General features: G+C 39.6%; 1 protein-coding gene across 1 annotated transcript; it reads left to right on the plus strand.

The window, feature by feature from the left end:
- The first annotated feature begins 3,839 nt into the window (after positions 1-3,839).
- Positions 3,840-25,096, plus strand: LOC112556413 (contactin-3-like). Its single transcript, XM_025225401.1, has 27 exons — positions 3,840-4,169; positions 9,660-9,759; positions 10,363-10,457; positions 10,720-10,805; positions 11,018-11,199; positions 11,779-11,886; positions 12,248-12,423; positions 12,699-12,852; positions 13,203-13,298; positions 13,802-13,902; positions 14,359-14,488; positions 14,710-14,818; positions 15,539-15,729; positions 16,131-16,406; positions 16,733-17,017; positions 17,528-17,688; positions 18,254-18,389; positions 18,721-18,885; positions 19,031-19,180; positions 19,325-19,419; positions 19,643-19,738; positions 20,152-20,299; positions 21,646-21,767; positions 22,410-22,608; positions 22,856-22,971; positions 23,290-23,467; positions 24,063-25,096. The coding sequence occupies exons 2-27, from the start codon at positions 9,669-9,671 to the stop codon at positions 24,197-24,199; spliced, it is 3,783 nt and encodes a 1,260-aa protein (XP_025081186.1). The 5' UTR covers positions 3,840-4,169; positions 9,660-9,668; the 3' UTR covers positions 24,200-25,096.
- The last annotated feature ends 516 nt before the right edge of the window (positions 25,097-25,612 follow it).

Consider the following 25,612-nt stretch of genomic DNA (forward strand, 5'->3'; position numbering starts at 1 on the left):
CAAATCTGAGAATGGAATCTGAGAATCTGTTGCTTAAACGGTGCAGCTTGTTTGTGAATTTTTTCATATTTTTGCAGATTCCGATTAAGTTTTCGATAAGAACAATGCTAAAATGTTAACTGTGAAGGTTGTTACAGTGTTAACTTTTCACACTTAAATTCAAAGCCACATACAATTGAAGTATTCAGATCAGCAGCTGAAGAACACTAATAATAAACACTTCATAATGCTGAAAACAAGACGAAATGTAATTTTCAAGTTGTAAATATTTGCCGTTGATAAGCCAGTTCCGTTTATTTGTGACAAATATAGAGGTTTATTTTTTTATTTACTGGGTACGGTTTATATACAGGAGACCTCAATAGACCGAAATTTACGGTGTATATTTTAATGTAATTTGTGTTGTGTTTGGGTATGTACATTTGTTGTTTGCTGTAGTTTGACACTTTTCAACACATTTTTCACGGTTTACTAGCTGAAACGACTTTAGACACGCTTTAAATTTTAGTTTCGTTCTCTTTTTTAATCTCTACATTTGTTCTTGTGAGCTTGATATTTTTTTAATTTGTTTACTGCAATACCCAGATAAGCACATTAAGAGACAAGGAAATAAAAGGACACACACACACATTTCAGAAAACAAACAGGAATTTTTCAGGTGTGAATGTTTTAGTGAAAAGAATATTCAGCAATGTGTTTGAAATTATACAAATACTACACATAAAAATCCCGTACACATACAAAATGATCAAAGATGTCTTCAAGGACTTCAGGCATTAAGAGTATAAATATCTGCACTTATATTTGTGTACAGAATAAACACAGAACACAAATAGAGCAAAATAAATACAGAAAAGCTACTTCCACAAGTGGCAAAGTAAGCTTTGAGGCAAAATGAAGGAAAACATTGTATCAATTTAACCATGTGGCAAAAGTGAGATAAATTGGTGGTTAAATAAATCTGTAGCTATATTTTGATAATTATGATTTGTAGTTATTTCAATTTAGTCCTTATTAGGCAGTTTTGAGTGAGAGACTAAGATTGTTACGGATGTGTCCTCAAAAGTAAGGGATTTATCTGAAGATGCACATCTTTGGTAACTAAGAACAATGCCTTATCAGTGTTCTTTTTATATATAAAAAAACTTCGTACATGAGAGCAAAATTTATGGGTTTTTATTCGCTCTGACCACTTCTGTAAAGATGATTAAGATATTTTTCAAGAAATAATGCAGTCTTATTAATTTTGAAAAGGAGTAAAACAATCTAATTATCTCATCTCACAAATGCTATCTCTAGATTCTCTACACACCGAAGCTGTCGAGTTTGGACATTGTCTACATGCATAAATGACATGTTTAAATGTTCTCGCAAAATTTCGTAGATTCAATGATATTTTTATTCTGTAAGTATTTTAAATCTTTATACAGCTCCATCATTTAACACATAACCCATTGTTTTGATATCATTTACACAGTTTCATACCTATTTCAGTAATCAATTTACTGACAAAAGAAAGTGAACGAAAAAAGGTATACCAATATTAATATTACCGAAAGAAACTTTGATCAGAATGAAAAAAAAATCACATGAGCTGTGATGAGCCTATTCATGTAAGCTTCTTTTACATGAATTGTGTGCTGGATCTGTCCTTTATAATTTTCTTTATATATGAACTGGAGGTGATGGATTAGGAACATCAAAGAGGGTAGGAACACCACTCCACACTAATCTTTTTTTCTCTACTGGAACGTTGAATGACTACATTCAAAGTGTTTGCTACACAGATGGTATCCCCCAACATAAAGCATCTTGGCAGTTTTTCCTATTAAGTCCAGACGGCTGCTATTTCGGACCAAAATTCTGCATCTGACATAATGATAATTATTGACTTGAACCAGCTTGAACATGATTATCAACATGATTATCAACTCACAGTATTTGCTCTATAACATACACAAAAATGCATGATTGCAAGCTGCATTCATTTTACTGACATAAGCTATTGGTGTCGTGTAATATTCCTCAAGCAAAGAAGATATAAATAAAGAATTAGCGAAACGCTTCCATGGTGTTGGTCTAAACTCTGACCACAACCCTTCTGTTCAAAAAGAAAAAAACAAAATACCAAAAAAATGCACAGAAGGAAAGATGAAAAATGTATGAATTGTCTTTACTTTCCTATAATAAACCAATCCACCTCCCCGATCACTGATGTCAGGTGCTGACAGATACATCCTCGGTTCCTAGTCTGACTGAAGATTTAAAAAAATGAAAACATTCTTAGTTCCTTTTAAAGCAAACTGTCAACAAATAAAGAATATTGTAATTTTAACTGCTATTTTTGGTAGCATGTTTAGATTTTTCACCTTCATCCACGTTTATGGTTACATTTCCAGACATCGATTAAATTGAAATATTGAATTGTTGAAACCTGTAAATAAAATGTTATTCGCCTGTTCCCTTCAGACGGAAATTTGAAAAATGATGGTTGCAGGTTTCTTTCGTGAGTGTATTTTTTGCAGTTTATTGCATTGCGAACATCGCCACCAGGCCTTCTCTCAGCGTTGAGCATGATATAAGATAGGATGGAGGAGAAAGTGGATTTAACTTTGATCTCTTGCTTCAGGAATTCAACAAACTGGGGGGCTCTATTATTTAAAGACTGCGAGAAAAAAGCGCTGCCACCCAGCAGTAATGAGCAAGCAAAGTGTTTTCGCTCTTCCGGAGAAAAAAGTTCATAGTTTGGGGCTGTTAAACTGATTCTGTAACGAGAAACAAGTTGGCATCCTCCGATGTATCTATTAGAGTTAGATATTAAATGAGTAAAATATATAGCTTTCAGTTAATTCTTTTGTCACTGGCTTATAGTTCATATAGAGCTGTGGGTTATCAGCAAGACTTACAAGTGACATGGCATGACACGAGAGGTTACATCAGACATATATGAGAGGTATACAACACAAAACGCATTGGTCACCCAAAGAAGACCTCTGCGTGACCCCGTACTTCAGGACAAAAACATCTCACCCACTGTTTACACAGTGTATATCAGACATAATTTCTCTACCTGAGTTTTGGGATGCATAAAGACTTGAAATCACGAACACAAACATTATCATTACCTTAGTGCTGTGAAACACTACCCCTTCTAAACTGTCATGTGTTTATCTTTTACAATCTTTCTTGCAAGGTGAACTCATCTATCTCTGTGACAAAACAATAATCTCTCATGTGTGTGTCCAAGGGAAAAGATCATCTGACTGACAGACCATCTAAACCTCCCGACTTCTGAATTTACTGAAGCTAGTCCTTTAGTGACAAGCTGCAAGTCTTAGCTGCCTCGTCGGGGAAGATCTTCAGAGACGATACCGTGTTATTGTTGAAAGGTGGTAATTGCTGGTATGAACATTCTCAACGGTGTGTGTCAAGCGAAGTGTATCATCGTGTAACAAGAGTAGAACCCTAGATTCAAAGCAGACATCTGTGCGCGGACTTGAATACATTTTCTCGCCCTCTCATTTACAATCTCTCTCTCCTCTCTCTTTCTTCTGTGTGTAGTTTAAGTTACTGATGAATGATCATCTTGACATGTGACCTTATTTGACCCGACCATGTTGACATTGGCAAAGGCCGTCAGCTTATACTGTGTTTCAACTTTTTGGGGTTTAAATCATGCAATGTGAAGTAGTGTCATAGTCACAGTGGTATAAACCATGAAACTATGTGTAATTGCAAGGTTACAGTTGTTAAAATTAAGCAATACTGCTAATTCACGTTGTACAGTTATACCCACTACAGCAGTCTTCCACAGGATGACATTCTTTTACCGTTGAAAAATTAACTCGAGGCCAACAGATGTCCCACTGTCTGACATCACAAGTCGCCTAAATGTTCGACACTTCGCTGCTTCAAAAGTCACGAGGCAGAACGCGTCTGGGAAAAGACAAGAGCTGCGGGCTGTGGGATGCGATCAAGTTACACCAACGACAGGTAGGCTCGGTGCTCAGACAGCCAGCGCCGCTCTGCCGGCCACGACGGACAACTTTTCGTTTCCACTCGGACTTTTGTTACCACAAGCTGAACGAACATCGCATGCTTCCCTGTGTTTTGGCGAGGGGAAAAAAATCCTGATTTCACAACGTGTGTCAAACGAATCGCAACAATCGGTAAGTTTCTTTAACATTAGGAATAATAACATAGAAGCAGGATAGCTTCAGAAAATTACTGTTGGGACAATATTAATCTTGTCTTAACATTAAACAGTAGAAGAAGCGGCTGGCAAACATTTGGGAATGAACTGACCATACCATGGAGGACTGGATTACCGTCACTCTAGTAACAGCCATTGTGTATCTTCGATGAATAGTGTGGACCGTCCAACACAGGTTACCTAGCAGGTCGAGGTAATAATTGAGTAAATGAACCATCAGCTAAGAATATTGCAGCGAAAACAAGTGAATACATAACAGGTAGGAGAGAGACATAGTGTTCTAAATATCGTGTGTGTGAAGTATTTACTGATTGATTGGGATACTCTGATGTCTAAAGAAAGGTAGAAATTCCTGGCTAAAGGGGAGCTTAATCGAGCAAAGCGATGAGATCAATTGAATAATAAATGCTTTGAGTACGATGATGACAATATACTACTTGATGATAATTAATACTATAGCCTTTTGGAAAGTGTTACAACAATGACATAGATAATGCAGCGTAAAACAAAGACTTTTATTTATGTAAAGAACAGTTGCCATTGACTATTTATCTCTGGCTGGCTGGTTGTCTGTTTTATTCTGTTCCTACACTTCTCTGCCCCAGCCCTTCCTAATCCGTTCTTGCCTACATGATGTTATATCTATATCTGCACTACTCATGAATAATGTTTCCCTCTAATGTATTTGGCCATTAAGAATATAGAAACATTGTAGTAATAAGCATCCCAATAATTTGTTTTCAACTCGCTCAATAGTCAGATGGTAAAAGATACGTAAGTTTTATTTATTTATTTATTTATTTATTTATTTATTTATTTATTTATTATTTATTTATTTATTTCGTCTTAGAACAATTACACGAATCAGTAAAGAATAAGAATAATAATTTTCAAAAAGAATGTCTTCATAATTTGTTTCGTCCGACTCATTACTGATGAAAGGAAATCCCTTTCCCCTACTTCCCCAAAAGTAGAAAGAAAAATAGTCAGGCTCATGGGACTTTAATGTCCTAAAGGTAACTGCGTAAATAATTTTGTTACTGAGAAAACAGATGAGAAACAGTCAGATATGAATATTGATATGAATGGCTCATCAAGATTCCCGTTGACTAGCCTGCCGCAGTTTGTATCGTATATCTTTTAGGAAATGTTCCCTTCTCTCCCACCCTTAACCCTCTGTGTAAACTTAGAAGAATCAAACACTGTTGCTTTTCGTAATAAAAGCAATTAATGACTAATGGTATTTCGAAAGTAATTATGTCTAAGATGAAAATTCCTTTAACTATTTGGGCTATAACTTATCGACGAAGCTGGGTTTTTTTTAAGAACATTAAAAATATGTTACAACAAAAGCTTGTAGAGGAGTTATCGAAATATGTAAAAATATTGTGGAAATGTAGACTTTCTTAACACGTCAGTCTTTTTAAAAGTTAATGCCAAATCAGACCCACTCCACTGTAAGTTTCTGAAGTTTGTGGTATATATATATATCGCATTGTGAGATTGAGAAGGTACGCTTGTTTTCACTGAAAATATTGTAAATGTTAGCCATCCGCATATTTACCTATGAGGTTTATGGTGAAACTGGTCGTTTCCTTATGCACGTACATGTAACAGCAAGCTGCATAATATACTGGCTGTGTATCACTAGAACTGATAGCCACAAATTATCTTACAAAGCAAGCAAAATGATGAGACTTCTCCACTGCACTTTAAACTTTCTTTGGGTAACTAAAGTACACAATGATCTTTACAGAAACGGGCTTGGGTTTGTCTAGAAAAATCAGGGGATAAAAATATGAAATAGTTTCGTCGAGTCTGCAAACACAACTAAGTTGATAGTTTCTTACACATGTCAAAGACATGTCCATGAACACATAATGACAAATTATTACCGAAAAATCCCATAAAACCTGAAATGCTGTTAGTTTGCCACCAACAGACTTGTCCCCTCAGCGTCTTTTTAATTTTCACAATAAAAGCTATTGGTTTTATTTTTTATGTGGCATGGAGGGGACATGAAGTTTCTTTAAACCTTTAAGCTCGTAATTTTAGAACAAGGAACGTCTGCCTGATCTGTGGAGCTAACTGTCGAGTGGTATCAAGTATTGGTGTGGTCATTATTTAGTTCACATTCAAGTCTTCTTCCCCAAGCACAAAGACCTGCGCAGTTGGAGTGAGTTCTTTAGTTGCCTATGCTAGACAGGGGCAAGATCACTGATGCATGACTGAGCGGAGATTTGCGTGATAGTCGGAGTATGTAAAGGAGAAAAAAATACGGTCGGTCGTTCACCTAACTGCTCGAAATTCGATGCTTCTTGCAGTGTCCATTGCTAGTTTGGAAGGACAAACTAAAGGTCTCTCGATTTGGTAATAATGTGTCCAGTCTAATAATTGTTTGTTTATACTGTCGTTCATGTATTTTCCTCGTTACCTGTCTGTCTCTTTCTCTCAGTCTCTCTCAGGGGTGAGCTGTTGTCACGGTCCAGGCTGGTCACGGTTTCACGCCTGTCGGAATATTTGGCATTTCTTTAACGATTGTGGATTATTGAAGCGTGTGTCAGTGGATGCTAAGTATACAATAACTTCTGTTCCATCGGATTTTAGACCTAATTCGTGACAGTTTTTGCCGATTCTCTGCCCTTTTATTGACAAGCGGGTGAGGTCAAAGGCTGCCATGTAGGTCAGGATACTGCGAGTGACAGGGCGAACTAGCGGTCTGTTAGTAGCAATGACCATCGATGTTTGGCTTTGGCGATCTTCTGCTACGGGCTGGGGATGCACCATAACCGGTGACTACATGTTAATGTTTTGGTGACTGAAAGAGATCCCATGGGCTGTTCAGTCGAAAAGCACAAGGTTCTATTTGTTATGTAGGGGAAGAAACGCTTAAAGAGATACACAGGACAAGAGCTTTCAGAGAAATCAAAACGGAGACCTCTACTACTACGATTATTTCTTTCTTTTTCTGTTCTCTCTTTCTTTCTTACTATTTTCAGTATCCTCATCTAAACTTTAGTAATAATGTTTAGTCATCATAATGAAAACGCGTCTAGCCTTAGCTAAGTGCAACCCAAGGCGCACAGTGAATCCCGTGGTTGCTGCACGTTACATCCGGGTAGAAGTCACGTGTATAGCACTTAAAGTATTTAAAGGCCGAAGTCGAAATGGGCGTGTTTTCAAATGGTTTCGCCCGTGCGAGGGAAGGTAGGAGTACACGGGGTCAGTACCGGCGGTCAGTCTTCCCTAATTGCTACCCTGGCCCCGAGGCAAAGTGGAGATCGCAAGCGATAAACCGTCTTTCTCAGCCGAGTTCTGGTGTTGGCGGTGAGAAAGCTGAAGTGAAACAGGTTGCAACTGAACATACTGTCAGGGTTAGGGTTGTCCTACCAGACAAAGTGAGGCGAAACGGCTTCCATCTGAACATACTGTCTTTCCTTACATCTTTCTTTACTCATAAGAGGGGATAATAATATTTAATACTTTCAGTTCATTCCTCCTGATGACTGACCTAAAGTACACCTCGGTTTGAGTGCAATGTTCGAACTTTTACAAATGGCCAACAATTCACGACTGCAACATAGTGCCCCCACGATCTTTTCTCTTCTTATCTAACCCGACCATTGTGGAGGTCATCGGTGCTTGCGTCTTCCTGAGTCCACAAAACCGAGAACTGGACGTGGATAAGACTTGTTATACTGGTGATTTTGCTTTGTTATGTATCAATCTGTATGGCAGTGCCTCCAGCCACTGATTTTGTTTGAAAATTCAGTTGTTTTTATGTTTGTGTCACTTGCGCTGTTCATTCTTCTCTGTTTTGTATATTCTAGTTTTGTTTGTTGGTGGAGAATACATTCAGTCCTAACCCTGACAGTGTGTTCAGTTGGAAACCGTTTCACTTCAGCTTTCTAACCGCCAACACCAAGTACTCAGCTCAGAAAGACATTGTACTGCTAGGTTAGAGCCTGTGACAGTAGGTTCACATAGAAGTCGTTTCGCATCATCGCTCAAACCCTGCGGCAAGTACAATGGTCGGAGGAGGACGAAGTTTTATTGCCAGGCGGGTCGGCGGTGTCTCTGATCTCTACCCCGCCTTTGTCCAGGTACAGTAGTAATTTGAGACGACTGGACACAAATAGCATCGCGTGTACTCCTACCTTCCCTCGCACGGGCGATACCACTGTCTTCTGTCCTGACAGAAAACTTCGGCCTAAAAGTCGACACGATTTATGGAAGATACAGCACGAAATGTACAAAAATCGTACTTTTCCACTGCAATCATCATCATATAGTCTAAAATAATACATTTTGAAAACACACCTTTTTTAGTGGAAAACGGCGTGGACTTTTTTTAATCAGAAATGTGTAAAAATAGTAACCGTCTGGGTGTTTCAGGACGTCCGTACGAAAGTTGAAACCAGTCCTCGCCATGAAGACGTATGCACTCACCAATGAACACGTGAGGGTCCCCTCACGAGCGGCGAATGGGGGCTGGGGGAGATCGCGTTTTATGGCCAAAAGCTTGTGGAGGTCCCGGTATTTTGCTGGCGGTTCAGCGACCGTATCGCGTTTCTAGGTCGCCACGCAGCATTGTATGTCTCACCAGCGTTGTCTTCTCCATTACAACTCAAGTGCCTGCAAAAGACTGCAGATGAGCTACGGCCTACCTTAAAAATGTTTTTAAAAAATCCGTCTACCTGTGAGGAGTCCGAACGATACGAAGAGTTTGCGCCAACGAATGTGTTGCATATTGCCGGGTGCAAATCTGTAGTGACACCTGTTCGCAGAGCTGGCCGTTGGGTGTACTCCGGTTTCCACCCCCTCCATCCACCTTAATATGGCGAAATCCACCTAAAGGGGCAAACTTTCCCACGAAATCCATCCAATCACTTGCAGTCACAATTTCAGACTTGAAAGTTTTTTGGGCATCTACCATCTCGAAAGCAAAAAATACTTTTTATTTTACTTTCTTGTTTATCATTTTAGAAGAAAAAGGAATTTCTTTTAATCACATCCTCACGTTTGTTTGTCTGGGTACACCCAAATGGTTAAAGGTTAACATCATGAACTTCTCTAACCCTAACCCTCGACGAGCGTAAACCACGCATGTGCTCAATAACCGAAGAAATACCATCATCGAAGATAACAAACTAAACTACATCTGACGCTGACTGAATTGTGTTTGACTTTTTAGAAAATACTTATACAGAGAAATCGCCTATGATATCACGTATCCACATGCTAGTGACTTTTGACCTCTTACATTAGCTTTGTTACTATGCTGACTGGCAACAGGTACTTAATGAGAAATCGTGAATCAGTTGAGCAGAATCAAAATCAAATTACATCTTATATAGGTAGGCCAAGAGATTTTAAGTATGATAAACAGTGACATATATCGTGAGACGTGCACTTACCTATCGCTTCATTCTTTTTTTGGTTTCAGGGCCTAGAAATGTTGTGTTGCTGCTTGTCCAGGTCACTCTTGTTGACCCTTTGCATGACTGTCTTTATTATATCGTCAGTGGCAGGCCAAACAATCGCAGGTAATAATAATAATACGGACGCACGTAGCAAAACATGCAAACTTTATGTCTATAAAATGTCCATATAGATGAAAGATATGTAGTCCATATTTGCTTCCATTTTGCTAGCTAGTTGTAAGCGAGACTGCAAATGCATCAAGGGTGTGTATAGGTGGACTGCTGTCTGTCTGCCGAGACCAACGCTTAGCCTCTTGCGAGGTTCTCCGCTGCTAGTCTTGGCGAGCCTAAACAATGAATGTGACTAAACCGGAAGCTTTGTATACACCAGCCTCGTTCTAGTAGTTAAGCTGAAACGTGGCTAAACCAAAAGTTTTGAATCCAGCAGCCTCGTTTTACTAATTAACTGGAAAAATCGTAGGAAGAAAACCTGAACAGAACTGTTATCAATACTTTGCATTACAGAGAGTTTTACCTTTGTCTGCTTTCTAATTGTCATTGGGGCTGATCAAAGAAACATGACGATGATGAATTCTTGAAAAATTTAACATGATCAATTGATTAAAATTTTTAAAATGCTAGATGTTTACAATTTGTTAAAATGTTTTAATTAATTGACTAAATGGATTTTTTGTAACTGCAAAACTTTCCTGATTTTCGTTTCAGACTGTCCTGACCCATGGCTGGCTTATGGGGACTACTGTTATCAGTTTGCTGGCACTAACCTGCTCAAGTTTGACAGTGCCAGTTTGGACTGTGGTGTCAGTATTCTGGGTTTTGTGTCTGACAGCTGTTGTTAATGAGGCTTCCATCTGTTTATCTGTTGATCATTTGAGATATTCCTTCTTTCGTTATCTTTCCCTCTGTTTCTTTCTTATCAGTATCGCAGTCTGTTTGTAGCTTAAATGACTTTTTTCGTACTTTTCACAACACTTGTAAGCAAATATAAGGATACGGATGAAACGAATGAAATCTCTGCTATTAGTGATGAGAAACTTTCGTTGATTCGTGTTGCTATCTCAGGATGATGGAGCAAGTCTGGTGTACATAACATCGGCAGAAGAGCACAATTTCATTACAAACTGGTTGGAAAAATTCGATCCTTTACAGTAAGTGGAATGAGTAAAACAATGCTCTGTTAATAAACACCAAAAGAATTACCATAATCAGCCGAGAAAGTTTTGAAAAAGTGTATTTTCATGGCTAACGTCTACATCTTCATCGTCGTCTCATTCGTTCACTCTGTCACATGTTTATCTTGAGTTCAGAAATTCTGTCAGAAATCCTTCTCTTTTGTCAAAGAACTTATTTTCATTTGCAGCCGGAATTGGCTGACCAGTGGCCATGGGTTGTCCAGAAAGGACACAGGTGTAGCAGGGGCTCTGCCTTACCAGTGGGTGGCCACGTCGTCGGCGTTGCTACCCGACCTTCAGTTCTGGTTGCCAGGACAACCGAATGCCGCCATGGACAAGTCGTCAGCTGCCATTGCCTACACGTTTGGAGGTGAGTTGTTGAAAAGTCCTGTCATTTTCTCCTACTCCTACTGCTCTGGATGCTTGTTTGTATCTTAATTTGGACCTTTAAGAGAAGGGTGGATTAGACAGTTTTAATGGTGTGACATTACTCCTAACAACCTTTCCCATAATCCTAGTCCTCTCTCACACCTTTCCTGCAATATCATGTTACTCTCAGCTCTTGTTCTTGATGATTAATTGATGATAGATTGATGATTGATGATAAGAACAAGCTAGTAAACAAAGAAATAAAATGCGACTTCGTCTATTCCTCAACATATTTAAAAAGAGTGAAAAAAGCAAACAACGTTTATTATCAGCAATATTTAAAAAGAACCCCATAATCTTTTTAGAACAAGCTACAAGGCTAACCCTTTTAAGGTATAAACTATTCTTTATTTTTGAGTTTTAGTCCGGTGCTTTTCTCTACCTCAAAGTGGGTTACCTGTTTTCCTATCTATTATTCGTGGTCGTCTTCTATCCTCTCACTTCTAAGCAAGTTTCACGAGGATGAGAGAAATAAAAAAAAAAACTAAACATCGCCATCATCTTAATGTTATTGTCGCAGTGTCGGGATATGGATGGAGTCTTGTTCCAGATGGTTTTGAAAATGCTTATATCTGTAAGATCCTCAAAGTTGAAGCTTATCGTATTCTGCAACAGACACGGGGCTACGGTAGGTACACATTTCGCAAAATCTTCTTCATAGTTGTATTGGTATGAGATTCTTAAGCTTTAAAAATGTGTCCTTTTAGAGCAATTTTACTTATATGGAGCTATGTGTAGTTTATTTCTACACATCTCTAGCTGCTGTTTTGTTCTTTACTTTTTGCTTTATCGTCATGATGTTAGTTCTACTTTGCTTTACATTTTGAGTACGAACCGACAAAATATTGTTATATCATCATTAAATGTATAAATCGGCTCGTCGCAGTCATTCACTCCATCACCGCATCCACCTGTCATCAATGTTGTCGTCGTGATCATCTCATCGTTATCGCTACAGAACTTGTAATCGTCACTCCTGGTATTCGCAGACTACGGCCTGCCGGCTACAGATGGTGTGATAGAGCGAGGCCCTCAGTTCATCTCGATGCCCAACTCTCTGGTGGTGGTCAGCTCCACGGGGGAGCCTGCAGTGCTGGAGTGCATAGCCTTTGGTACTCCAGAACCAACCTACAGATGGGTCCGCGGGAAGAATTTTGGCGAGGAGGTCAGTTCAAAAAGTTCAAAAGGTCATGTAAAAGAACTGATAAATCAGAACTGAGATAGTGAAAGTGGAGATAATTTGCTATTGTTATTGACTTTTTTCACTGTCTTCTCCGTCAGTTAAAGAATTATCCTTCCTTAACAATAAAGTCGGAGTAAAAAGGACTGAATCAGTCTTCTGAACTATGAGTGCTTAGTCGCGTCGATTGTAAACTGTTATCTGAGACTGTTCCCACTCCAGCCCTGACAAAAGAATTCTGCGTTGTGCATCTCTTGAAGGTTTTGGCCTCGACTAACTCTCGCTACAGCCTCATCAACGGCCGTCTGATCATCGAGAATCCTGTAGAGGCCCAGGACAGCAATTCTTACCGGTGTGAGGCCAGAAACAAGTTCGGGACCGTCATCTCCAGCTCTGTCGCCATTTCTTTTGGATGTTAGTATTGAAAGAAAAATAGTCCCTACTTTTACGGTTTTATTAACAACACTACAGTACGTCTATGTTGAAATCATTCCAGTTTCTCTGGATTAGTATGGACAATAACGCAAAAAAGCTCAAAAATAAATGTTTTAAGAACTCATCGAAAAAGTGCTTTATGAAACTAGAAGAGCTAGTCTTTAGCTTTAGCCTTCACTAACTTGTTAAAACACACTCTGAATGTTAGTCTATGATGTCTTATAGCTTAATAGCATAAGTTGTTATGTCTTGGTTTAAATTTCTCGTGAGTCTAGTAAGATGTGTTACAGCTTGTTGATATATGCTGTTATATCGTGTTTCTGGGTCAGATCTTGGCGACTTCTCTAACGTACAGAACGCGCCGGTCCGCGCCAAAGCTTACGACGGGGTGGCCATCGAGTGCAGTCAGATCATCTACAGGCCAGGTGAGGCAAGGACATTTTAGTCGAGATGGAAACACATAATTGTTACAATGTCCAGTGTAAGATGATGAGAATGTCAGTAACTTGCATGCTTCTCTCCTGTTTTATAGGGACTGGGCAGGGGCCTAGGAAGATAATCGACCTTGCGGGAGAGGGGAATGGGGGGGGGGGAGGGCAAACTCCATGCATGGCTGAATGACTTTTATATTCTTGCCTCCCCTGTATCTTTTTGAGGGAAAGCTGCCTTCCATTTTCCACTCCCCTGCTGCATGTTCTGACGGATCGTTAGCTTTGTGATAAGCGCGAAATTTCCTTTGGAAAAAAAGTCTTGTCTTATGTAGGTGATCATGTGTTGCTAACTTTATTTCTATAAGTGTATAGTTATGTATAGGATTATCTACAGCATGTTTAGGTGGACAGAAATGTAATGATGTAATATAATGTAACTTACATTACTTCCAGTGTTGAATAAGTGGACTTACTGTCCCTTGTAATTGTTGTTCCAGCGATACAGTACCAGTGGCTGAAGGATAATGCACAGTTCGTACGACCAGAATTTCAGTCATACATCTTCATCTCCAACAATGGCAAGCTGTACTTTTCTGAGGTGTGTAATGTCTGTGACAGACATTTACCTGTCTGTCTTCCTACCTATATACCTGTCTATCTGTCTACCTGCACGCCTTTCTGTTATCGCTCAATCTACCGGCCTTTTTGTCTTCTGTCTTCTTATCTGACTACCTTTGTACCTGTCCATCCACTTGCCCATCTAAAGGCCTGCCTTTTCATACCCCTGTCTGTATGATCTGTCTACACGTCTCTAATCTGTCTCAATATCCGCATAATTGTGTGTTTGTCTACCTGCCTGCCTTCATCTGTTTGTCCGAGTTCCTGTCTGCTTGTTAGTGTGAGCTTATTTGTGGCTTGCTTTTTGTGCGTTAAGCACAATAAACATATTTTAAATACAAGTGTGTGTTTGTGATGGATGATAGCAGACAGCAGATGTTGAGAGATAAGGATTAGACAGGTATATAAGCTTTCCTATCACCTGTTACTGCAAAAGGTAACGAGGTCTGACGAGGGACGCTACCAGTGTATTGCCGAGCTGATGGGGGTCAACCGGTTCACCATCGGAACCAATCAGCCTCCTGCTCGATTCTCACTTCCCATACCTCTAGCTGTCAGCGACCAGAGTAAGTCAGTCATGATTTAGTTGTTTAATCTTTGTTTAATTAGTTATAATGACGTTGTAGACACGAAAAAGGTAAAAATTAATGGATTATAAATCATCATCATCCACCATCATCACATCTCGCAATTTTGTTGCTGAAGAGGTTCATAGTTATAACTGTCCTAATGCCAAAATAAGACAATTTATAAATGCTGCTATTGCTACCAATAATTTATCCCCCAGGCCCAAAGTCCAACTGGGGACCAGAAATCCAGAACGACTTCCCGGCTGTTTTTCCCAAGCCCCCACTCAGAGGCCAGGATGTTCGTCTGGAATGTTTTGCCTACGGCTCGTAAGTCGATCTGCTTATTCTGTCATTCTGCCTTTCGTTCATACGAAAGTGATACTTCTGCATCTAAAATTATATACATGTATTTGATTATCAGTAGTTTATTTGCTTCGATATCCTTTTTAAGAGATATGTTTGTACCTCGCATTTTACAAATTTCTCTATCGAGGGACTATAGTCCATGGTGGTTATAGGCCTGACGTTGGACTTTAGCTGTCTGCGGATTATAGAGATGAAAGAAAATCTCCAAAGTGTAGTGGGATACAGTCTATTGACTGGGTAAAGTTTAGTACAAAATATTATTTCCAAAAACATGGATGAATTTCATTCGTCACACTCCTTTTCCCTTTTTGAGACCCACGCCTTCAGACATCACTTTGCACAGAAAGCATAAGCAAACTCATGACTTCACGTTATATTTATATAAATACCTAATTAACACATGCTACTAGTTGTCATTGACTAAGGTCTTGACAAACACATGTATGATCAATCTTGACGTCAGCGTTGTTCACAACTGTCTGTGCGCTGTGATGTTTGTAGATGTATATCTCCAGAATAGAAAAGGTATGTGTTCCTGTAGATTTCAGGAAACAGTACCTTGCACAGAGTTTTTTTAAATCATTTGCAAGAAACCTGCACACCCCTAGACCTTTAATGTTTTAAAATGTTTGACGAAATTCGTCTGGAATAGAGAATTGCCACAATATTTGGTTTGTACAGATCAACAACCCCGTTCTACTATTCCTGGCAGCGCCTGGGCCTTCCCATTCCAGCCTCTGCAGTCTTCCAGGATTACAACCGGGTGTTGATCATCCGTAACGCCCAGATGGAGGATGCTGGGACCTACAACTGTACCGTCACCAGGACGTCGAGTGCTAAGGACACTCGTTCTTTCTACCTGGCACTTGGAGGTAAGTGAACAACAGACAGAGGTAACCTCTGAACTTTTGCGATTGTATTTCGGATATTCTATGGCATTTTGTTCCTGCAGTTTAAAGAAGGCCCTAATTTAAAAGGTCCAGTTGGTGCGATTGTGTCTAATGATTGATAAAACTATGTGAAATACCATCCCCCTAATCTGGGATACTCCATATCATGAACCAGCCTGGTTCAAGGCCAGAACAGAACTGAATCATATGTCGATCATATATGTTATTTATATATTTAATTGTTGGATTTCCTGTTCGACCGTTTTAGTTAATAATAAAATTGTACAGATGGATGGATTGATGCAATGCTTGTTAATGTTCATTTATATTATTCACATAAACGAGTTTAAAACTAAACGTTTTTTTAAATGTATGTATTTCAGCACGACCATATTTCGTCGCTCCTCTGAAAAATCAGCACGCTGACGTCCATGGCCATCTTACCTGGAAGTGTGAAGCCAGAGGAAACCCGTCTCCTGTCTACCGCTGGTACAAGAATGGCCAGCTCCTGACCTCTGACCCCAATACTCGAGTGCAGGTGTCCAAAAACATACTTGTGATAACAAACTTGGACGCCTCTATGCACGAAGGGATGTACCAGTGCGAGGCTGTCAACACTTACGGTTCCGAAATGAGCAACGCGCAGCTGAGAGTTCTGTGTGAGTGTCTTGAGCTTCTTGATGACTATTGTCTCTTCTTGGTGACATTCGTTGATGACTGCCGCTAAGTTTTGGACAGATATTCCACGATGTTGTTTCACACAACTCGGCACAGTTTTTAATCATTTATTGTAGTAGTTATTTTCTTGATTTTTCTTATTTCTTTTTTGTCCTCTTACGCTGTTCGTGATCATATACCAACAGACTGGTCCATGCTCCAATGGTACGGTATAAATATAATCTATAATAAGTTAATTTAATTTTTAAAAATCACATATTACAATAAAATTGTCAATGACATTGATTCTCTTCTTTTTATTCAACAGCTTTTGCTCCATCCTTTACAAAGAAACCGCTTCCTGTTCAAATGTCTGGAGCAGTGGGAGGTGATCTCGTCATTCAGTGCAACCCAGAAGGAGCCCCACTGCCTCAGATCACGTGGCTGCGCAATGGCGGTCAGCTGACGACAGGCACAGACGGTCGCTACATACAGTATCCCAATGGAGATCTGCTGATAAAGACTTTACAAAGTTCGGACGCTGGTACATTCACATGTAAAGCTGTCAATGATGGCGGAGAAGCCGAGAGCTCGACCACAATTTTTGTCGCCAGTAAGTTTTGGCGAAATGTCATCGTTTTTTCATCTTTTTGTCATTTCTAGCTTCCATCGTCAGTACAGCGATATATGTGAAAAATATGTGTTGTTAAAAGCGAATAATATCATTCAAATATTACTGGAAAGTTTAATAAATATTTTTGTTTGTTCCAGAGTTGACAAATTACAATTTTCTTTACCAACCGAGCGCAGGTGTTCTTTGATTAAGAAGGAATTTTTTTTTTTTTTTTTTTTTTTACAGATCTTGGTTTGTTTTCAAATCTTCTCTAAAAAGAAATCGGATATCATCTCAAGTTTGTCTTTTTGCTGATCTTTCTCCAACTGTTGAGAAAAGTTTCAGAAAGCTAGAGAGTTGACACAACAGAGTCTTTAACACACGAAAGCTCACCTGTCTTACATTTTTAGAAAAAGAAAGAAAATCCTAGCAGAAACAAAAATAGGGCTCGAAATTTTCCCTTCTTGATGATCAAAGTGATTTATTCTGGGTTCCTCTTCTTGTTACCAGGCGGCGCTGCTATAGCGACCGGTCCATCCGCAGTCAGCGCCATAGTCAATGAAACCGCCTTCCTGCAATGTACAGCCTCTAGAGATCCCACTACAGATGTCAACTTTGTTTGGTACTTCAACAATTATCCACTGGATATTTCAGATCCAACATTTTCTGTAGTAAGTATCCAGCGCTTTGAGCTTTCTTTTTTTTAAACGAAATCCATCTCTGTTACAATGATATTGCCAGAGACAGTTCTACTGATCGACATCAGTCAATAAATTACGTAGAAACATATAGACACTTCTTAGGGAGCTCACAAAGTATGTTCTTTCGGGGAAGTACTATTAAATTTATTAAATTTATCCTTTCAATTACCACAAATTTTGACTGGCCAATACTTTGCTGGTCCATATAGTGACTTTCTTTCCTGGCCATTCCTATAAAAGAAAGCAAAATAAATTGAAAGTCAGCCTAGATTATTTATGTCGCAGTCATAAAAAGGGTTTACTGGAAATTGTTCAGACATTGCAATCCACCTTATTTATACCTCTCTCTCTTTAATTATGTATATATATAGCCTATATATATATATAAATACATACATAAAAAGATTACTAGTGAGAGAGTCCGGCAAGCACAATTTGAGATTTTTGTCGTTTAATAGTGCAATAGTGCATTTGTGTCCAAAATTACCTTTTTTTAATCGAAACGGATTTTAAAGCTTTTAGTACTTGTTTTAAGGTTTCTGAGACACAAGCATCCAGCCGAACTGGTTTGTACATCAAGGGTGTTCAGTTCAAATACGAAGGTCAATACACCTGTGTTCTTCAGACGCCGTTTACTGCAGACTCCAAAAGTGGATACTTGACCGTCAGAGGTGCTCTATCCCTCCATTTTTTAATTTTATGCTTGTGTGTGTGTGTGTGTGATAGAGAAGGAGTGAGTTAGAGAGTATTTGGGTGTGAGTGGGTGTATGGGTGTGGGTGTGAAGATGTTATTATGTTTGACAGTTTTGTTATTATAACTTTAATCTAAATATTTTCAAGAAAAATACAAACATTTAACATGAGTTATCCAGTTAAGAAGATACTTTACTTAAGATGTAAGTCGAAAGAAGCATTTTACAATTATCATGTTACTTTTAACTGCTAATGTGGAAGTCGTTGGATGACACTTATTTCTTTGTCCACCCCCACATCCTCATACAGGACCACCCAGTATGCCAGCAGGCTTGTATGTGAGAACGGAGTCAGTCACTCAGACCAGCGTCATGCTGATGTGGACAGTGGGAGCTGACAATGGCGGGGCAGTCGTCTCCTTCATTGTGGAGGCCGAGGACGAGTTCAACCCAAACGAGTGGCAAACCGTCCTGAGTGAGTGTCATAGTGTCGTAGGTGAACAGTTCCCAGACAGCTGTAAAATCTAGAACCTGTGTGAACTTATATGTTAAGCGTACTGTTAAAAGCAAGCATGTGGTATGTGCATCTAACTAAAGCTACTGTCTTCTTTCAAAACCAGCCGTGGCAACAAAAGACTCCATTCCAGCAGACATCCTTCAAACGGACAAGCACGGTGTGCAGGTGGACAACCTTAATCCGGGTAATGGTTACCGGTTCCGGGTGTCGGCACAGAACGAGTTTGGTATCGGCACACCCAGCATTCCATCAGGTATCTGCATGCAAGTTACAATTTTAGGTTTTTCTGCCTTTCACTTTTTCAGAAGCAACCTGTTCAGTATACAGTAATATATGGTATAAAGGAATAGCCAGGTGTTGACACAAACGGTTTGCTGATCTTTGTCCACCGTTACAGATTTCGTGAAAACCCTCGACGCCCCTCCTTCAGTGGCCCCAAGCAACGTTAGAGGAGGAGGAGGTAGCGTTGGAGACTTAACTATAAGATGGGATGTGAGTAGTGGCTTAAATATATATATAAGATAACCCACACAACTCTATCATACAGTCTACAAACCTTCAATTCATTATCGCACTTAACATGTAGAATCAATGTAGAGAAAGAGAGAGAGAGAGAAATGGGAAGGATACACATTTTTAAAAATATTTTTGAAACCGAGATTAAAGTCATACACATTTAAATCTCACCACCTGGGTTTTTTGTGTATTGATACAGCTGTTAGACCGGTCTGAGTGGGGCAGCTCATCTGTGTATTACCGTGTTTACTGGAGAAAGAAGACCGAAGGAGACAATGAAGGACGTTGGCAGTCGGTCAGTATAATGGTCATTCATATCAAAAGCAATCATTACAAAGAATCATTGAGTGATTTTGTGTACACGTGCGAGCAAGTAGAGGTGGGTAGGTAGGTTTGTTGCTTAAATATCAAAAGCTTGGAGTCCTAGCAAGTAAACTCGTTTTGGTTTAAATGAGCTAAGAGGTTCAAACTTCTTTATTTGGAGACAAATTCAAAGGTATTTGCTAGTTCATTAAGTAAAAGATAGACAGTAAGTAGAAAAAGTCTCCAAACAGAAACAAACCATAGGGAGGAAGACAAAGAACAAAGATGAAAAGGTGAAATGAATTATTAATTTTCTGGTTAATTTTTCTGTGCTAGGGTTTTCTTCCCTAAGATCTTCAATCTTGAATGTCATTTATGTACTTTTTCGAATCGTGTTTATTAAAGGCAACAAAAACTGGGACAGACGATCATCATGTTACCCTTGTAGGAATAGAAAACTTCTTCCTGCTGTATGAAGTGAAAGTTCAAGCTATCAATCCCCTCGGACAAGGACCCAATTCTTCCATCGAAGAAGTCTATTCGGCTGAAGACTGTGAGTTATTAATTATGCATCGATGGATTATTAATTTTGCCATGAAAATACTTCATAGAAATGCGTATGCATTTCAAAGAATATGTTTGAGTGACTGTAAAATAATCATTCTTTCTCTTTACTGCTTATTGCTGTTTGTGGATATTTCCTCACACCACCTCACCTCGAATCAATGTCACACTTCAGTGACAACAAGGCATAAACAGAGCTCAGAGATGGTGATTAAATGCTGCCACTCCTCTAAATTTATTTTGTCAAGATCGGATAAAACCATCTTTGCATATGTAACGTTTTACGAAAGAGTGTGTTGAATGTGTTTGCGAGCGCGTGTGAACATCTGCATGTAAACCACGCTCGCCGCACTCTTTCACCTTTTTCAACAAAAAGGTCCGGCCAACGATTAACACATTTAATGTTTATGAAATTAACTAACGATGAGATGAGGATGAAACAAAATAAAAGGACGCTACTTCCCCAGCGTCAACCTCCTCCTAACGTTTCTCAGACGGTTGGCGCTGACGAAATCTCTGACTGGACCAGCAGGTTAATCCACTGAATTTCTTCACGCAGTTCGTGAAGTTAACTGTGAAGTTAACTGTGAAGTCCACTGAATTTCTTCACGCAGTTCGTGAAGTTAAGGAGATTAAAGCCGTATCGGCGAAGATATTATATTCCGCTTGGATTGATTACTACACCACACTGTGTAATACTCCACACGATAATACTCCACTGGACACACGTCGGCTATCCGTTACTGGCAGTTAACCATACACTGTACACTCCCCACGGAGCTCTGTACACTCCAACTGCTAGGTCTCGTCTGCCACGAGAAACGTTAGATCTCCTAGGTTAACTCGTTCTTTTTCTCTTCCTGACCAATCAGGCACCCCCAGCGACCAGGTAACTAGGACGACCATCCAACAGTCTTTCTTGGAGACTCTCTCAACCAATCATCAGTACTCCATGGCTCTCCATTGCCTACCGTCGCCCTAGTTACACTGTGCTCAGTTCATTTACGTCATTCACTATATGACGCAAAAGAATCGTCACGCAGAGCTACGTCAGCGCTCGCGCAACTGCTCTTCCCTGACCACAGGGAGAGTTAAAAATAAGCATGAATCTAACTAGATTCGTCTCAATCGCGAATCGTTACAGCATACCCAAATATCGATATGCTAAAAACGAACAAAAAATTCAGAAAAAGTAACTACACAATTATCGTAGCTATCATAACAAACTCATAGAAGAAGCTTTATTTTGGCATTGAAGCTACGCCTAAAAAATGTTAAACATGTTTTTCAGACACTTCAAATTTTTATTTATCTTATTTATGCTCAATTTTTCAGTACCATTGGGCGTTCCCACCAACGTTGTTTCAAACACTTACAACACTTCCACGATTGAGGTGTCGTGGACACCTGTACCTGACACACGTGAGGCTGCCAGGGGGAAAATTCTGGGCTACCAGGTGAGGAAAGAAGTGACTCAACACCTCAAGCATTATTCAGAATAACGATATGACGAAAAAGAATTGATTTTAGAGACAGTAAATATTATATTTAACATTATAATAAATTAGACCCCTGCTTAGGTGTGAGATAACAGGTAATGTCATCTGCCCTAGGGGACAGGGTTGTTTTCTGCTGATGATAAATCCACAGCCTTTTTGTAGCAAGAGACAATGTATCACTTTTTTCGTGCAAATAAAAACTATAAATTCATTAACATATATTAGACAATAATATTTACCTTTTCTTCTTTTTTATGTGTTTTCTTTTGTTGTATTAAATGTGGGAGGTCTGGACCAAAGGACTCAAATGATATCCTGCTCTACTTAAAAAAAAACTGTTTCATTGAAGCAACTAAATGTGGTGTACTACTACTACTACAACAACAGCAACAATTTTTTTTGTTTAAGCTTGAGCAATAGCACACTGTTTTATGGAGATCACTTCATGAATAAGCGTACTCACACACGTACGCGCACGCGCACACACACATCATACACACATTTATATATGTTGTTTTGTTTCAACCTATTGAAAAATATACAGAGCTGTTCTAATTTGAACATTGATGACACGCTGTGTTCTGGCTTTGTATGCTTTAGATCAACTACTGGCCTCAGGATCTCGACAATCGGCGTAAAGACGAGTGGCAGTTTATTCGTTACTATGGAGACGACGTGAGTAGCGGACTTGTCATCAATCTGGCTACACAGGTCAACACGTGGGTGGGCGTGCAAGTTGTCAATTCTGCCGGCCTTGGTCCACTGTCTGAACAATACTTGATGGAGACAGCATTCTACCGTGAGAAAACGCCAATGCTTTGCCGATATAGACACATTTGCATACGCACAAATAAACGCTTGCCCACAAGCACGCACGCACACAGATTTCGGGACAACGGAGGTTTCTTTATTCTGGATACAGACTATTTACTCACCCATTCCACCACCATCCCCTCAGAAAAATGCAAAGAACTGCTCTAACTAGTACTTGTTGAAAAAATGTACAGTAGCTCGATTTACTATTTTGCATGATTCTTAACTTTCAGCGTCCTGGCACTACCCAGAAGAAGTTCGAGTGTCTTCTGTCGGAGCTGGGCAAGTTAGAATCTGGTGGCGGGGTATATTGACCACAACGTGGGAGGCTGGACTGACGGCCTATGTGGTAAGAGAATTCCTGCTAGATGAAACAAATGACTAAAACCCTGTCAAGTGGCCGACAAAATTGCAAAGTGAAGCGACTACATAAGACAGGGGACAAAACTTGTCTTCCCTTTTTTTTTTTTTTTACTTTCTTCTGTCTGCTTGTCTGTTTGTTAACTGAGTAAATAAATGATCGACTGTATGAAAAGAATGACTAAAAGGAAATATCCACTGTCTTGCAAGAAATATTTTTTAACACTTACTGAATAATAATCAGAAATATGTAATTGCGGTGTGCTGAATTGTACAAAGAATATTTGATGATATTTTTTGTCCTAAGATATTTTACTGGAATGCCAACGAAGACTTCAGAACGCGACAGGAGCTTCAAGTGAAGTTCCCCATCAATGAGGCTATACTGGACGGCCTGGAAGAAAATACTCTCTATGCCATACGAGTGTGTGGCTATAACGCGGGTGGCTACGGCGCTAAGTCACCGACACAATACTTCACTTTTGGTAAGCTTCATGTTACCTCAGTTTGCAACGACTTCAGTCATCATCAATCGTCATCACATTTGTATAGTCCAAACGGAGGCGAGCTGGATGCGCTGCAGAAGAGACCAGGAGAAGTGGGGACAGCGGCCGAGAGAGTTGACAATCGAGTACAAACAAGCACAACATACATATACGAACATGAATCTCTTAGTGATACAATAACACGAAGGAACGGGTAGTAAGTCAAAACAAAACAAAGTTTAAGAGGCGACAATAATCCAACATGCAACTAAAAAAAAAAAAACTATAGGTATGCATAAGCAGAAATGTTGCAAAAGAAAACAAAAAAGTCGTCGAGGAACAAAGCAGCTCGGCCTGTCAGGTGCAGCCTCGTTTCCGATTCTTGTGAGACAGAAAAATCGCCTAAAATTAATTAAGGCTATTCTGAAATTGTTTGCATGTCCAAAATCAATAGACCAATGAATAATTAAAGTGGTCTTGTGTGTTGGCTTTTTGAACAGTATTATGGGAGGTGGGCGGCCTTCAGTGAATAGAGCGAACCACACATGACCTGCCATCCCTTGACCGCAACAATATATATTTTTTTGTTTTTCAGAGGGATCTGTCTTCATTAATTCTGGCTTATCGCAAGCGATCGATACATACCTGGCACAAGCTACCTGTCCTAGACCGACTAGCATCATCCTGATCCTCCTTGCATTCCACACATTCTTCTCCTGGATTGGTAGTTAACAAGTCTTCTCCTCATTACGACTGTTTTCTTCTTGGTTCTGACTTGCAACAATAAACTACCACCTAAACTACGATGGACTTCATCTAGATGTGTAGCTAGCGACTGTTCAGTACACCTGTTCTCACCTGGATGGTCTTTAACGAATGTACACTGCGATCATTTAAATGTGCTGGAAACTGCTGTTGACTGTCTTCATCTAGATGTGTTTTGAAACGATCTTTCACTGGTAAAAGTCTGCTGAGCTCACTTGGATATTTTGTTAACGACATGGTTAAAGTATACCTGGAAGTGTTGCTAACGACATTTATCGGGATAAAGCCGATACTTTCAGCTGGATATGTGACGTATTCACAAAAGAACGACTTCACCTGGCTGTGTTGTTAATGACTGATCAAAAGCTGTTTCTTTCACCCAGATATGTGACTAACGAGGTATACACCAACGTATTTTTTCACCTGGATCTGTTGCTAACAAATATTTACTGGAGAATGATTTCAACTGAATGTGCTGCTAACATATTCTCGCTCAAGTACGACTCTTGAATGTGAACCCCGAGTGAACAAACGTTGATACAGGTGTTCAGGAGAAGCCGTTACAGGGAATCTTCATTCACTGCTGATAGACTGGATAATAAAAGTCGGATGTGACCTGAGACATAAGAGTTTTGGTGTCATAGGCTCGCTCACATCGATGATAATTGACTGTTGCCATTCTTCGAAACAAATTATAGAATTTTTTTCCCCGCTTTTAACGACATTAAGGAGGTTTTTTGCACATTTTGTTTTGTTCCGTTTGTGTTCTATTTTATTAATATGTTTCCAAATATCTGCTCAATGTTATCAAGACCAAAGATTTTAACGGTAAAGCTGCAGTCTATTAAATGTTATTATTGTAAATATTGTGTTTTTTGTGTTTATTGAAACAAATATGTCATCAGAATTTGGTGCAGTAATCAGCTTATTAATACATGCTTGTTAGTTAAAATTAAATTTATAAGCTGGCATCTTAGGTGTTGGTTCATTTAAATATATCAAAAGGTTGTAAAAGTAGAAGCAGCAGGTAGCCAAGTGGTCAGACCACAAGCTTCTCTTCGATCCCCGTGTGGCACAGCATACTTTTTTTTACATTTTGACCCCCGCTGTTGTGCAGAAATGGGGAGTCTAAGGCAGGGGTGGGCAATTAATTTTCCAAAGGGGCCGCATGAGAAACTGGGATGGTTCTAGAGGGCCGGACTCATATAGTTAACTCAGTTTTACCCAATACTGTATATATAGTATATATACTGGCGGGCGGGCCGGTCAGAGACAGGAGGCGGGCCGGATCCGGCCCGCGGGCCGGCGTTTGCCCAGGTCTGGTCTAAGGCAACGAGGAAGAGTAGAATAACAATGAACACCCTTCTTCCCAAAAACAGT

This window comes from Pomacea canaliculata, linkage group LG2 (genome assembly GCF_003073045.1).
Source record: "Pomacea canaliculata isolate SZHN2017 linkage group LG2, ASM307304v1, whole genome shotgun sequence".
NCBI lineage: Eukaryota > Metazoa > Mollusca > Gastropoda > Architaenioglossa > Ampullariidae > Pomacea > Pomacea canaliculata.

Bases quoted from the DNA above. Each gene is read 5' to 3' on its own strand.
- LOC112556413 (XM_025225401.1), top strand. From the start codon at position 9,669: ATGTTGTGTTGCTGCTTGTCCAGGTCACTCTTGTTGACCCTTTGCATG. The intron at 14,489-14,709 runs GTAAGTCAGTCA...TTTATCCCCCAG, and splicing joins TCTAGCTGTCAGCGACCAGA to GCCCAAAGTCCAACTGGGGA. The intron at 16,407-16,732 runs GTGAGTGTCTTG...TTTATTCAACAG, and splicing joins CGCGCAGCTGAGAGTTCTGT to CTTTTGCTCCATCCTTTACA.